The 14,889-nt window shown below is 39.2% G+C and overlaps 1 protein-coding gene across 1 annotated transcript in view; it reads right to left on the bottom strand.

The window, feature by feature from the left end:
• The window catches only part of FNDC3B (fibronectin type III domain containing 3B), a 178,920-nt gene that overhangs the window by 54,698 nt on the left and 109,333 nt on the right, over nucleotides 1–14,889 (bottom strand). The window contains exons 13-18 of the mRNA XM_032174003.2: nucleotides 12,943–13,014; nucleotides 9,166–9,284; nucleotides 7,276–7,381; nucleotides 6,134–6,306; nucleotides 3,951–4,064; nucleotides 3,030–3,179 (exon numbers count right to left, since the gene is read on the bottom strand). Coding sequence (XP_032029894.1) covers nucleotides 3,030–3,179; nucleotides 3,951–4,064; nucleotides 6,134–6,306; nucleotides 7,276–7,381; nucleotides 9,166–9,284; nucleotides 12,943–13,014 — 734 coding nt within the window. The remainder of the gene's footprint in view (nucleotides 1–3,029; nucleotides 3,180–3,950; nucleotides 4,065–6,133; nucleotides 6,307–7,275; nucleotides 7,382–9,165; nucleotides 9,285–12,942; nucleotides 13,015–14,889) is intronic.

Raw genomic sequence — 14,889 nt, 5'->3', positions numbered from 1 at the left:
TATCACAGAAGGACAAGAACATGGCTTTTAAGAGTTGGAGCTTAGTTCAAACCTTGATTCCATCATTTAACAACTGTGTGATCTTAGGTTAGTTAATTTTTCTGAGCTTGTTTCCTCAGCTGTAAAATGGGGACAGTAATGCCTAATTCATAGAATTACTCTAAAGATTAAATCAGTTAATATGTAAAATCCTGGCAGAGTATCAGGCCAACAGTAGCAGCTACACTTCCTTCCCACTGGGAAAGTTATGAACAAAATAGTATTTTCTCTATTTTTTGAAACACCTTTTTATTGTGTACTACTTTTATACTTACAGAAAAGTTGCAAAAATAGTACAGAGAAATTTGTCTATCTCTTACTCTGCTTTTCCGAAGACAAACATGTTACAGAACTACAGAATAATGATCAAAACCAGGAAATTATCACTGGTGGCCGGGCACGGTGGCTCACACCTGGAATCCCAGCACTTTGCGAGGCTGAGGTGGATGGATCACCTGAGGTCGGGAGTTCGAGACCAGCCTGACCAACCTGGTGAAACCCCATCTCTACTAAAAATACAAAAATTAGCCAGGCGTGGTAGCAGGCGCCTGTAATCCCGGCTACTTGGGAGGCTGAGACAGGAGAATCGCTTGAACCCGTGAGGCAGAGGTTGCAGTGAGCCAAGATCGTGCCACTGCACTCCAGCCTGGGCGACAGAGTGCGACTCCATCTCGAAAAAAAGAAAAAAAAAAGAAAAAAATTATCACTAATACTATACTATTAACATACAGACCTAATCAGAATCTCACCAATTCTTCCAATGTTCTTTTTCTGCTCCAGGATCCTACTTTCTTTTTAATTAGCTTGGCTCTATGGAAAACATTTCTTGATTTACACCACTTTTTATTAACAGTTTTCAAATGAAATTTAATTCAAAATCAACTTTTTGTAAATAATAGTATGCCTGTAATATACAACATGCCCTATGAATGGAATTACGTTGGTACTTAATTAAAACAGTCCTGAAAATATAAAAATTCAAAAATTCCTGAGCAAAACAAGAAATGTTCCACCACATTTCTATAAAACATAGTACAGGTATTATAATGAATTTTTATTTTTATTTTTTGAGACAGGCTCTCACTCTGTCACCCACGCTGGCGTACAGTGGTGCAGTCACAGGTCACTACAGCCTTGACCTGGCTCAAGTGATCCTCCTGCCTCAGGCTCCTGAGCAGCTGGGACTACAGGTGCCTGGCTAATTTTTGTATTTTTTTTTTTTTGTAGAGGAGGGGTTTTGTTATGTTGTCCAGGCTAGTCTCGAACTCCTGGCTCAAGAGATCAGCCGGCCTCAGCCTCCTACAGTGCTGGGATTACAAGTGTGAGCCACCATGCTCGGCCAATATTTAAGTTCTTAAGTGCCAAATATTCAAAAAATATTGGGGTTTAACTTGACTTTGTAATCATGTTGAATGAAAATAATTCATATTTGGTCCACAAATAACAATAAATCAGTATAGTTTGAACAGACCCTTTTCCTGGCAATAGTCCTTTAGCATGGCAATGGTAATTTTAAAAGTAGTACTCCCTTCATAAGATCTGACTCATTTTATTATAAATAAGTACAGACATTTGAAAATATATTTCTACTCCTGTTAATACAAGGAGGCAAGATTATGCAGGTACTATTCTTATTAATGTATCTTTTATAATGCAGCTTTGGGAAGTCAATGCTAGGACAATATAGACTCTGAAAGAGAAAAAAATGAAATATAATAACATTTTAAAGAAACACCAAAACTCAAAAACCATAATGGAGTGAAGCTCTTTACTGGGGTGGCAGACAGCTCTTTATTTATATCCTGCCTTGATAGAAAAACAGGAGTGTGGCACATAATTTAACCTTTCCCCAGTGACTCAGCATCACTATTATAAAGATCAGACAATTTGCTGTGACACTGACTCATTGTCAAAAGGTTAATTATGTCCCAGGTGCTTCATTCGAGAAGCAAGAAAGGTGTATAACAAAAGAGTTTAATCAGAAATGTTTCAAATAAAGCAGACTTCTGAATTTAACAGAAATGCTTCAGTTGATCTGAAAAATTAAGTTATGAAGCAAATATTTTCTCCAAAGAGACCAGAGACATTGGGTGCACTTGTAATAATGAATTTGATCCATGGCTTAAATCAGGTGGGAACTTGACTTTGGCATCTCTGCTTCTTTATCTATTCAAATCTAAATGTGTATGAAGACAGAGCTCTTCAAGGTCAATAACCACATCTGATTAATCTTTGTATCTCTCTTCCTGATCTTCCTTTGATCCTGGTACAAAGTACTATAATGCTCAAGAAATGTTACTGAACAAATGGAAAGAGGAGGACAAAGAACTCTATTTTCTCAAGAGACTAGGGCTTTACATAGAAAAAATAATAATATAGCCAAGTGAGTAAAATAAAAGTAAACCCATGGCTATTGTCACTCTGAGGGGTTAGGCTATGAATCAATTTTTCTTGATGTTATTCTATCTGGACTCCCAAGTGGAAGCTTATAGATAACCAGCCTTGATAACAGTCTCTGGGAGGTGGGAGGTGGGGTCCTGTAACCTAATGCAGACTACTCCAAATTATTTTTGGCTCCATTTAACAGCTCGTAAAATAATTTTCTGTCTTTTGCCAGTTCTAAGAGTCTTTCCCACTGAAATGTGTATCTCAGGGGAATGAGACAGAAAGCTCCTTCCCTAAGGAGGTATCATCTTTCCCTTGGACTTGGGTCATTTATTCAGCAAACTGATGAAGACAAGATACAAGGGTGGTGAGAAGCAGAATGGAGAAGAATCTTATTTTGTTCTTAAGTTTCAGAATTTCCTAGAGAAGTGGAAATTAACTGCAAGATACCAAAACAACCAAATGTATTTTTATTTAAACGGACTCTTTTTTTTCCATATCATCCCTCCTGACAGCCTCCACCACAAGCCTTTGAGTGGGTTTCCCAAAGTGTCTTTCATGGGACACCAGTTCTTCTGAGTAACATCCGAATAATGTCAACCTACCTGTAGTCTACAGCAATATTGTGCAGCGGGCAACAGGTCTCTTATTTCAAAACGGGTGTCTGTCCCATGATAAATGAGTTCTAAGGATTCTTCATCTTCTCCCCATTCCAACCTGTACTCTGAGATGTCAGCACCAGAACTATCAGGACTCTGGAAAGGCAGAAATTGAAGTAGTTAATAATGCCACTGAGAAGAGAATCCTACCGTGCTTGTATTCAATTAACTAAAATGGGAAAGAGAGCAACAGGCCCCAGAATATTTCAAATACATATAAAAGAAAGGCATGATCACAAATATATACACCTACTATGTACCTACATTTTTTTTTTTGAGATTTAGAAATTTAAAAATAAAATAGGGCCAGGTGCGGTGGCTCATGCCTGTAATCCCAGCACTTTGGGAGGCTGAGGTGGGTGGATTACCTAAGGTAAGGAGTTTGAGACCAGCCTGGCCAACACAGTGAAACACTGTCTCTACTAAAAATACAAAAACTAGCCAGGCATGGTGGCAGGCACCTGTAATCCCAGCTACTCAGGAGGCTGAGGCAGGAGAATCACTTGAACCAGGGAGGCAGAGGTTGCACTGAGCCGAGATTGCGCCACTGCCCTCCAGCCTGGGTGACAAGAGTGAAACTCTGTCACACAAAAAAATAAAATAAGTAAAATAAAATAAATTTTTTTTAAAAAAGAAAGTCATGAGAAACCATTTCCTCTCAGTTTGGCTATCGTAAAATTTCCACAATTCTAAATAACATAAGCAAGTGGCAAGTGCCAAGGGTGATTACTATAGTATACAGAGCAAAAAAAAAAAAAAAAATCATCTATATGTGCATTTTGGATTTGCAGCTTCCTTATAATTTGTATTTGTATTTGGGGGTAAAGTAGAAGAAACACAAGTTGATGCAGAATATGCCTGACTTACCTCCCAACTCACTAAGATACATCCATCAGGCGTACAAGAAATACAAGGTGCTTTGCATTGTCCAGGAGGCCCCGCAGCAGTGGTAATTTCTGAGACATCAGAATAGGGACCATACTGAAAGAAAACACACACACACACACACACACGTATGTATATATGCGTGTATGTGTTTGTGAATGTGTGTGCATATAGAAGCTTATAACCAAATAAAAGCTAGGCTAACATCATCATCAACACAACTAATTAACAAGTATTACCCAATGATTTTCACTTTCAATCCAATGTGTGTAAGTTTTTCTCCTACATACATTCTGAGTAGTAGACGTCTGTCATTTTTTTAAGTGGAAAATAATTAGTTGATTGACAAAATATTTTCCCTTTCTTGGGACGTGAAATAAAAATATGCTGATTTTTGACAAAACAGGGCAATCTGCTTTCATATTTCTCAGAGGACATCCAAGAAAACTAAGTCAGATGCCCCTGCAGTTTCATTTTTAATGCATAAAAATATACTTGGACTTGTTGGTGATCAAATTCTAGGTATTTCTTCTAGTTACTGGTATTTTCCATTTTGAAAATGAATGCTTCTGTAATGTTTTCTCAGTGTGTTCCCATCACCTCACCTACTCAAGGGTATCCACGGCAATCCTGATGTTACCGTCAGTGACCACACTGTTCAGAGCCAGGAATTGCTAGAGACTTACCACACTTTGAGAGAGTCACAGCCACCCGAAGCACCCATTTTAATGGTGGCATATTTGATACTTCGAAGGTTTGGAGCAGAGTAAAAACTTTCCAGGCTAACAAAATATATGACTGTCCTTGTCAAAATGGGAGAAAAAAAAAGGCGGGGAGGGGGGAAACAAAAAACCACCTCTCAACGTAACACGCAAAGATGCTGGGGAGTTGGGGAAGCTCTCTGAAATGGACCTCAGGATATGACGACGGTGATATATATGGTTAATTTCTAATACAACAGGAATAAACCCAAGCTGAAGATAGTTTCTTTACAGGATAAATCAGTGAAAGGGCTAAGAAAAGTACAGCTCACACCAGCCCAGTTGCACATTTATCTTTGTTGTGGCAGATAGTAACTGAAAAGTTGATGAGAGAATGAGGTAGACACAACAGTGTGCTCATCACCATCCATCTTCTTTTCACTTACATAAGTTCAGGTGCATAGGCGTTAATGTTTAGACTTTTTTGTTTTCACTTAAGTATCATTGTTGTGTCTGAAATTCTTTTCTATTGGAGAATTAGAAGAAATCCAGTTTTGGGCGCTCTGCCTAAGGAATAGCCCTTCTTTTATTCCTTAACTTTCTTAATAAACTTGCTTTCACTTAAAACAAAAAGTCACTGCAAGTTCGGCTGTCTTATTTTTTTAAAAAATCATCAATTAATTCTATTTATTTGCATGGAGTGCATCTATACAAACCACTGGCACTTTGGAGGGGGCATTTAGCATTAGCTGGCTTTACCCACACCCTTCTGCCCTCTTTTATGCTTCATCAATCTCTGAGCCCACCCAAAAGCCTCACAGTTACTGGGACTCGCACTGCTCATTATTTATCTCCCCCTAAATCCACATCATTTGGCAATTTCAAAGAAAAAAAGGACAACCACCTTTATGGATATAACATAGACATACATATTCTCAATCTCTGATAGCTCAACTTGACAACTCCAAATGGAACAATAGAAGGAGAGAGTCCTATAGTTTTCACTTGAAACAAAACAAAAACAAGCTGGTGTCCCTAGCCACTACCCTTCTCTAGTTATAAAAACTGACCTAAGATGTTGCCGGTTCATTTAGACAAGACAGTATAAAACTTTTATTAGAACTATTATCTATTCCTAATTTCCCTGAACTGATAAAGTCAATAGAATAGGAAATTTTCTAAAAACTGTCGAAAGTATCTACAGGGTGATATCCTTATTAACCTTGAGTGCTGTCTTCATAGAATGATATGAGGACAAAAGAAACAGAAAACTTCTAATGCTGGGTCTATATGAAATCACAACAATATCAACTCAGAATTAAGATTTACAGACACTGCATTAATGGTTGTCAAGGTTGCATCAAGACTGTCAAAAATTTCAGGAGGCTAGAGACAGAAGTGCTAGCACTTTGGGTTCTGATTATGCATTCTGATTCTGGTTATGGTGTATGGGCTTATACTCACCCCTCCATCATTCAGAGCCCTCACCCGGAAGCGATACACGGTTCCAGGAAGCAGGTTGCCGACGGTGCACTCCAGCTCTGGGCCATGGTACACTTCCGAGGCTACGTCTTTGGGCTCTGTCATCTCCACGCTGTACTCTGAGACCTCACAGCCACTTTCTGATGCAGGAACATCTGGGAATGAAGAATTTTTTTCATCTTAGAACACTTTGTGCTTCCAGTTGACCAAAGTGCACCAGATTTCACACAAGTTGAGCAAAATATCACATCGGTGGCCTGTCCTCAGTATCTCCCTTACAAAAGAATCCCTGCCCACCAAAATAGAGATATAAAAATAAAAGTTTCTGAATGATGTTATCCATACTCTCCAAAGAAGGTCCATTGAAGTTTATTTAATTACATTGATAAAATAATCCCCAAATCATAGGAACATTAGATATATTTCTTCATATTCTAATGCTAGGTAAACGGAAGAAAAAGAGGGAAGAAAAATCTATTTAATTGGAAACCAAAGGTCATACTAAATCAAAATACAGCACCCCAAATTGGCACAATTTATTATACTTCAGACATAAGTGGTAGGAAAAAATAGTCTGCTAGAGAGTTCTATACATTTGCACTTATAATTATACATGTTGTAAACTGCTAGACACAACAGGAAATGCTAATACAGCTTAAGTCAATGCTGTAAGAACATCGGGACCCACACAGGACAATGCAGCAGAGGTGGTTACACACAAAGACGAGGAGGAATTCCATGTGATCTTATAAACCATTCTTTGGTTTAAATTCTAAATTGAGCACAAAATTTTTTTCCCATTAATAAAGTTGAAAACTTTCTGAAAAAGACTGGCTGTTCTTGAAATACTCCCTAGAAAAGTGTCCCCTGAAGTGTGGGGGATAAACCAAGTGTGTGGCATCATCAGGAAGAGGAAGGTGAGGGACAGTGCTGGGGGTGTGGATGGGGGGAATGACATACATAGAAAACCTGGGTCAACATACTTCAAGAAGAATATGGACATTTTCAACAGACAAAAACATATATGGTCTTTAGAAGAAGCTTTGAAACTTAACTACAAAGCATAAGTCTTCATCTCCAATTGTCCAAATTGTCAATGTCAATGTGAAGGTTAGTTCACTCACCCCACTCTAAGTGGACTTCTTTGTGCTTTGGTCTACCCAAAACCCTCGGTGGTCGACACTGACCTGGTGCAATGCTTAGTGTGCGAACAGGGAGACTTTCAGAACACTGCAGGAGAAACACCAGAGAGAACCATCTCTTAGTTACTGTGAATTTATCAGACCTCTACATATCAGGCAAATTCCACCCCATAACTGCAAATGTTACCAAAAAGGGGTTACACACTAAATGTGTGCACATTATGGTATGCTTTTAATGCAATTAAGCTCTTCATATAAATTTATGTGTGTGTGTTTTAAGGGTGGCTACAGACTTCATATGGCACTGGGAAAAACAAGAATGATTATTTTTGAAGTTAGATTAGCAGACATGAGTACTGTATATCCTAAGCACACGGTTTTTTTCCTTTAAGTCAAAATTAGAAAGACCCTTCATGAGGACAGAAGAGAACACAAAACGACAGCTGGATGAAATTTTAAAATGGTACCATAAATGGCCAACCATTCACATACAGAGCAGGAAAGCAAATAAACTCAATATTAATCAATTGATTCTGACATCAACCAGCAGGTAGTGTTAACGCTAAAATAAGTAGGCCTTTATTTTGCAGGATCTGGTTGTGTAAGGCTAGTGGTATGGAAGCTGACCTACTTCCTGAGACAGGAGAAAATCAGGTAGAGCTATACAGCTCAGCCACATTCAATTTTCTTCCTGAGAAGTGGCACAGAGGAAATGAACTCTATGCATTTGAGCAGTTCAGCCTCAGTGCCACCTTGTGTAGCGCCTCACACATAGGAAGTACCACTGATAATCTCAGCTTTGATTTGGATTTACTCCACCTGGGAAGCATTCCAGACCGCTTCACCACTGTATAAAGATGGTCCAGATGGACCTTCTCCTCACAGGGAGTGTCTACCTGGGCAGTCTAGATGTCCTAGTACCATCCTTGTGGGCAAAAGAAAGTAAACACAAAAACTGATATTGCAAGTGGGTTGACTAGAAAAATTAGGCATTCAAATGGCAGGTATTCTCTTGAAAAGTCAACCCAGCACAGGGCTGTAAGCCACCATCTCTCCTTCTCTTTCATTCTAAATTATTAGTGGTTTCAAATCATAATGTTAAATATTTCTACAGTGAAAGTATCTTTTGGCATCTCGTTTCTCATTCACTTTTCTGAGTGTAAGTTAAAACCATTTAGATAACAATTATTTCATTTCTAGAGTACTCCATATACATTTATTAGGTTGTTTTGAGCCTATGAGAGTACTATGTGGTTGAAACTAAGGCTCCTGACATGTTAACAGGTTAGTCTAAGGTCATATAAATAGTAGAAACAAAAGACTGGATGCTGCCTACAGATGTGTACGTTGGGTACCACACAACTTCGGGAGGTGCCACTCAGCTCAGTCATCTTGAAATTACATTGTTTTTGCAACAACTTTCCAGCAGATGGCAGTAAAGTACCTTGAGGAAGGTACGTCTCAAATTCTTAAAATTGATAGATGTGCTAACAGCAGTGCTGTGCAGGTCTTATCTTTTTACTCTAAATTCTATAGCTTTTTAATCACTGCAATAACTGAGGTCTCCTTTATTTAGTCAATGCAAATTCCAGACAATTTTCAACTGTCACAGGTGATTATGTCAAAGCCTTCTAAGAAACGAGTGAGTGACAAATGCACCTGAAAATAGCACAATTCAGTAGGGAATCATTTAGGCATGTCGTATACCTCCAAAGAGCAATTCAAAAAGCTCTATTTTTCATTTCCTGACGTGATACTATTAGGTTGCATTACCAAGATACATTGTTTAAACTGCAATTTGATTCTGATGTTATAGACAGTTTGTCTGAATTTGATCAATGAAGTTTACTTTCATATGGAAACAAAACCAACCTGGCTGTGTCCGCCGGTACTGATGCAGCATGCTCGGAGTTTGTACAAAGTGCCTGGTTTCAAGTGGGTGAAGGTGTATTCGGTAGCGGACCCACTGTAGGCCACTTCCCACTGATTCGCTGTAAAACAAGACTTACGCATGACTTTATGCCTCTTGTAAAAATGGAGTATATCAGCCATTGCTGACAAGAAAAAGCTCTATGTTTTCATGAAAACCAACATCTTTTTCTTAACAGCCAGAAAGCTCTTCCTTTTTCTTTTACAAAGTTAAATACCAAAATAACATGGAGTCATTTTTAATACTTAGTGTTGCTGGCTAGACTACTATTATCACCACAGTTACATTTGCTATGAGGTTTGGATGTGGGAAACCATAATGAAATGTGCAGTTGGCACGGAAGGAGGTAGGAGACACAGAACAGGGGTGGGCAAGCTATGAAATGCTCCTGGTGAGAGGAGGCCTCAGGGGCAGCCAGGCACGGGGCTACTTCTTGGCCATGAGGCTTCTGGCAGGTTTGGGGCGGTATGCAAGAATTTCTCCCTGTTCTTATCTGCCTAGAGGTCAAAGAAAGTGAAATCCTCTTTTAAAAACTGGGTCTTTTGACTGCCTTCATGGAGCCCCACTTGAAAGACAAAAATTACAGGCGGTGGCTCACGCCTGTGATCCCAGGACTTTGAGAGGCCAAGGTGGGTGGATCACCTGAGGTCAGAAGTTCAAAACCAGTCTGGCCAACCTGGCGAAACCCCATCTCTACTAAAAATACAAAAATTAGCTGGATGTGGTGATGGGCACCTGTAATCCCAGCTACTTGGGAGGCTGAGGTAACAGAATCACTTGAACCCAGGAGGCAGAGGTTGCAGTGAGCCGAGATCGCGCCGTTACACTCCAGCCTGGCGACAGAGTGAGACTCTGCCTCAAAAAAAAAAAGACAAAAATGCCTAGGGGAGTGATAAATTAAAGACCAAACGTGGCATGACCCAAGTGATCTGACCACTTTGTGGAACTGAAGAGAGAAACGGTTGCCAGGGGTCTGGGTGCCCCCCGAGGCTGATGCCGTCGGAAGCAAGGGCACCCAGGGATGCCTTGGCCGCCTGCCTGACTCACAAATCTGGGCCGCTGGGAGGCTCTTCACTCCTCTGTTTTATTCCCACTCACGCTGTGTTTCCAGCTGACCACTTTACAAAAGTCTTTTACTACATGAAGTTGTTTTAGGGGAAATGCTTTTTCTATTCCCTGGTATTTTAACTAGAGTAACTTCCACAAATTCCCCCAGTGGCTTATTAGTTTAGATTCACAATAGAGCTGCATGCACTAAGGCCATGTGAAAAAAGGGAATAGTAAAGGCAATTATCCTGATATTACGGGTCAAAAAAACCTGTACTGAAAAGGTGACTGGGAGCAAGGATTACTGAAAAGATTCAATCACTCACTCAGCCATGCAGTGGCAAAGTTGTTAACTGGAAGTCCAGAAGCGCCCCTACTTTTCATTTGTCATCAGTAGCTAAAGGGAGCCATGAGAATTCAAAACACACTTAAATATTCACAATGAGCCATTGGCATATACATAACTTCTATCCCAGGTGGGTTTTTCTGATGAAGAAAAGCTAAACCAGGTTGTTTTTTTGTTTGTTTGTTTTTTGTTTTTTCTTCCAAGACGGAGTCTTACTCTGTCGCCCAGGCTTAAGTGCAGTGGTGCAATCTTGGCTCACTGCAACCTCCGCTTCCTGGGTTCCAAAAATGATTCTCCTGCCTCTGCCTCTCGAGTAGCTGGAATTACAGGCACACACCACCACACCCAGCTAATTTTTGTATTTTTTCTAGCAGAGACGGGGTTTCACCATGTTGGCCAGGCTGGTCTACGAACTCCTGACCTTGTGATCCACCCACCTTGGCCTCCCAAAGTGCTGGGATTACAGGTGTGAGCCACCATGCCCGGCAGTTCTAAACCAGGTTTTTAGTACAAAATATTTTATGTTTAGAACAGCTGTGCTCATCTCAAAAGAATTCTCATGTTTTCAGCTTAAAATAGGAACCAACAGACTTAAAAACAAAAAAATTCCAGGTGGTTCTCATGGTACAGAATAAAAAGCCAGCCACACATCAGCACTGCTTGCTTGTAAAAGTTTTATCAGTGCTCTCTGTTTTTGGCATAAGCATGTGCCATTTTAAAAAAAATTAATGGTGGGCCGGGCGCGGTGGCTCACGCCTGTAATCCCAGCACTTTGGAAGTCCGAGGTGGGTGGATCACGAGGTCAGGAGATCGAGACTATCCTGGGTAAAACGGTGAAACCCCGTCTCTACTAAAAATTCAAAAAAAAATTAGACGGCCTAGTGGCGGGCGCCTGTAGTCCCAGCTACTCCGGAGGCTGAGGCGGGAAAATGGCATGAACCTGGGAGGCGGAGCTTGCAGTGAGCCGAGATCACTCCACTGCACTCTGTCGCCTGGGCAACAGAGCGAGACTCCGTCTCAAAAAAAAAAAAAAAAAAAAAAAAAACTTAATGGTTAGAGGGATTATTACAGTGGTGAGATGATATGTCATTTAAAAAGTTTTGAAGACTATACTTTTCTCTATTAAAGTCTAATGAATTTTATTAGAAAGAAAACCTTAGAATTTTTAAAAAGGCACTAAGGAATTTTATTTCTAACATTTGTCCCATGTTAATCCACCCAGTATGAATAGTAACAAAAACCTGAAGCAAAATGACAATGAAGTTGGAAAGACATTTTCTAAACTTGTTATAAAAGTGTGATTCTTGTCACTAGCCCACAATACTATATATTGTCTCCACCTTCCCCTTCCTGCCTCTGATACTCCCTTTGCTTATAAGAATTTTTTTTTTTTTTTTTTTTTTTGAGACGGAGTCTCACTCTGTCACCAGGCTGGAGTGCAGTGGTGCAATCTCTGCTCACTGCAACCTCCGCCTCCTGGGTTCAAGCTATTTTCCTGCCTCAGCCTCCCAAGTAGCTGGGACTACTGGCACACGCCACCACACCCAGCTAATTTTTGCATTTTTAGTAGAGATGGGGTTTCACCATGTTGGCCAGGATGGTCTTGATCTCTTGACCACCCACCTCAGCCTCGGCCTCCCAAAGTGCTGGGATTACAGCATGAGCCACCACTCCCGGCTGCTTATAAGAATTTCCAGAAAACGTATGGCAAGTTAGGAGATGAAAACACCAAATTTATCTGATTAATTAGGAACTCTGGTTCATAAAAAGACATGGAAGCTGAGTGTGATGATTCATGTCTATAATCCCAGCACTTTGGGAGGCCAAGGTCGGGGGGTTGCTTGAGGCCAGGAGTTTGAGACCAGCCTAGATAACATAGTGAGACCCCATCACTATGAAAAATGTATTCTTCCTCATCTTCTGCAGCAGAAGAATCACTTAAGCCCAGGAGTTTGAGACTGCAGTGGGCCATGTTTGTGCCACTGCCCTCCAGGCTGTGTGACAGAGTGAGACCACATCTCAAAAAACAAAACAAAAACAAACCAAACCATAGAAACAAAAACAAAAGATAAACAAAACAAAACACCAATGAAAAAGATACAGAAAAATTGTTAAATAACACAAATGCAAGTTTCAAGCAGACTCTGATCTCTGGTGTTGTGTTTGAAATAGAAAAACTGCCAATATGTGATTAAAGTTTGTTTATTGTAATAATAGTTCTATCTTTAGAATTAATGATTATTCACTATTACTATAAAGACGTTTACTATATTAGAAAATAGAGCTTGCTACTGGATTTGAATAAAACAATTGCCAAAAACTTCACCTTCAGAATTTCCATCAGTAATCTCTAGCAAGTACTTGAGGATTTCTGAACCACCATTGTCCTTAGGGGGATCTGGAAAATAACCAAATATCTTATTAGCAATAAAAGGATATTGATTTTTATTGGTAAACATCATTGGGACTCATAAAAATCACATACCATTATACTATCTTAATTCTAGACCTGACCATAAGGCAAAATAATTTATTTCACCAACTCCTTTGTTGAAAAAAAAAAAAGAAAGAAAAAAACAAACCAGGAATCTCTTAATACTATCAGATTATTCAAAGTTCTTAGATCTAGAAATGTCAAAGAGCATTCTTGTAGTGAAATATAACAAAAAACTCGGCACAAACTGATCAAGTTGTTGAATTTACTTGAAGGTGCTCTTTAATATATTTGATGATTTTTATATAAGATGATATGTTCATATTTCTTATTTTATTCTTTTTGTTTCACTTATTTTATCAGTGACCAGATTCTTTGTTTTTTTTTTCCCCGTCTGAGATGGAGTCTTGCTCTGTTGCCTAGGCTGGAGTGCAATGGTGCCATCTCGGCTGACAGCAACCTCCACCTCCTGGGTTGAAGCGAGTCTCCTGCCTCAGCCTCCCGAGTAGCTGGGATTACAGGCGCCCGCCACCACGCCTGGCTAATTTTTTTTGTATTTTTAGTAGAGACGGGGTTTCACCATGTTAGTCAGGCTGGTCTCGAACTCCAGACCTCAGGTGATCTGCTTGCCTTGGCCTCCCAAAGTGCTGGGATTACAGGCATGAGCCACCGCGCCTGGCCAACAAGATTCTTTTGAGTGATGGAAAGGAACGGAAAGAGAAGTACAAAATTTATTGACAAAGTAAATAAAATATCCAAATGGAATATGTCCATTCTAGCACAGTTTCCTACCAAGCAAACTTTACATCCCAGGTGAATGTGGTATGAAACCAGAGGTGTGGATCAATGAGAACTAGTGCACCAGCAGACAGTCTGAGGAAGAAGGTTCTGGCTTATTACTAGAGCCCTAGGCACCTTGAGTATATAGTCTACCCATAACTCTGTGCCTACAGGAATTTTATTTTCTGAGCAGAAAAACACTTTCTTTGCAGTCTAATTTTGCAAAACTATAAAGAATGTACCCTTATTATCAGTCTGCCACCTCTATATTCTTAGACATAGCGGAGATTTTTCTAAAAACCCTTAAGTTTTACTTATATATAAATTTAGAACATTCACTTCCCCTCTCCTTCACCTGGTATTTCCATTAATGTATATATACTTCAGTAGTAGATACTTACAATAATAATTATAAAGTTAAATATAGCATATAGCTCATGAAAGTAAATAGTGTTGAAAGAACTTTCTGAGGTTCTTTGAAAGAAAAGCTCTATGGTCTGACTAAAAGCACATCTAGATTTTTATCATTTCTCTGAATTATATCCATCTTTTGGGGTAACAGAAATTCTAATAATTCTATCTCACAATTATTAGGTAACTTGAAACAGTTATATGTTTCAGTGGTTGGTGTAATAATGTTTTAAATTCCCCTTATATTACTTGGCTGCAAGGTAAAATTTTATTTAAGATTTCAACTTTTTTTTTGCCTATTAGTTAATATCATTATGACATTAGTAAAAATGATACGCATAACACTTTTACATATTAATTGTCAACCTTCTAATTGTATTCATTTTATTGAAATAATTCACACAGCAGAGGTGAGGCACAATATCCTTTGACCAGACAACCTCAAACTCCTTATGAATTTTAATATTAAAATTTCCCAAAGTTCAAGACTCTGGTTATACAACAAACACCAATGGAAACAAAACTATCCCTAATTCATTGCAACTTAAACATTCTGTGTGCTAAAGTTTACTTAACAAACCTAAATTTTGAAATTTATTTTCAGTATTAACTTTATAAATCAAAATTTTTCTAGTAAGTATTGCTAAT

Source organism: Hylobates moloch, unplaced genomic scaffold (genome assembly GCF_009828535.3).
Source record: "Hylobates moloch isolate HMO894 unplaced genomic scaffold, HMol_V3 SCAFFOLD_13, whole genome shotgun sequence".
Lineage (NCBI taxonomy): Eukaryota > Metazoa > Chordata > Mammalia > Primates > Hylobatidae > Hylobates > Hylobates moloch.
The sequence above is the reverse complement of the archived record's forward strand: the minus strand, read 5'-3'. Positions and strand labels throughout refer to the sequence as shown.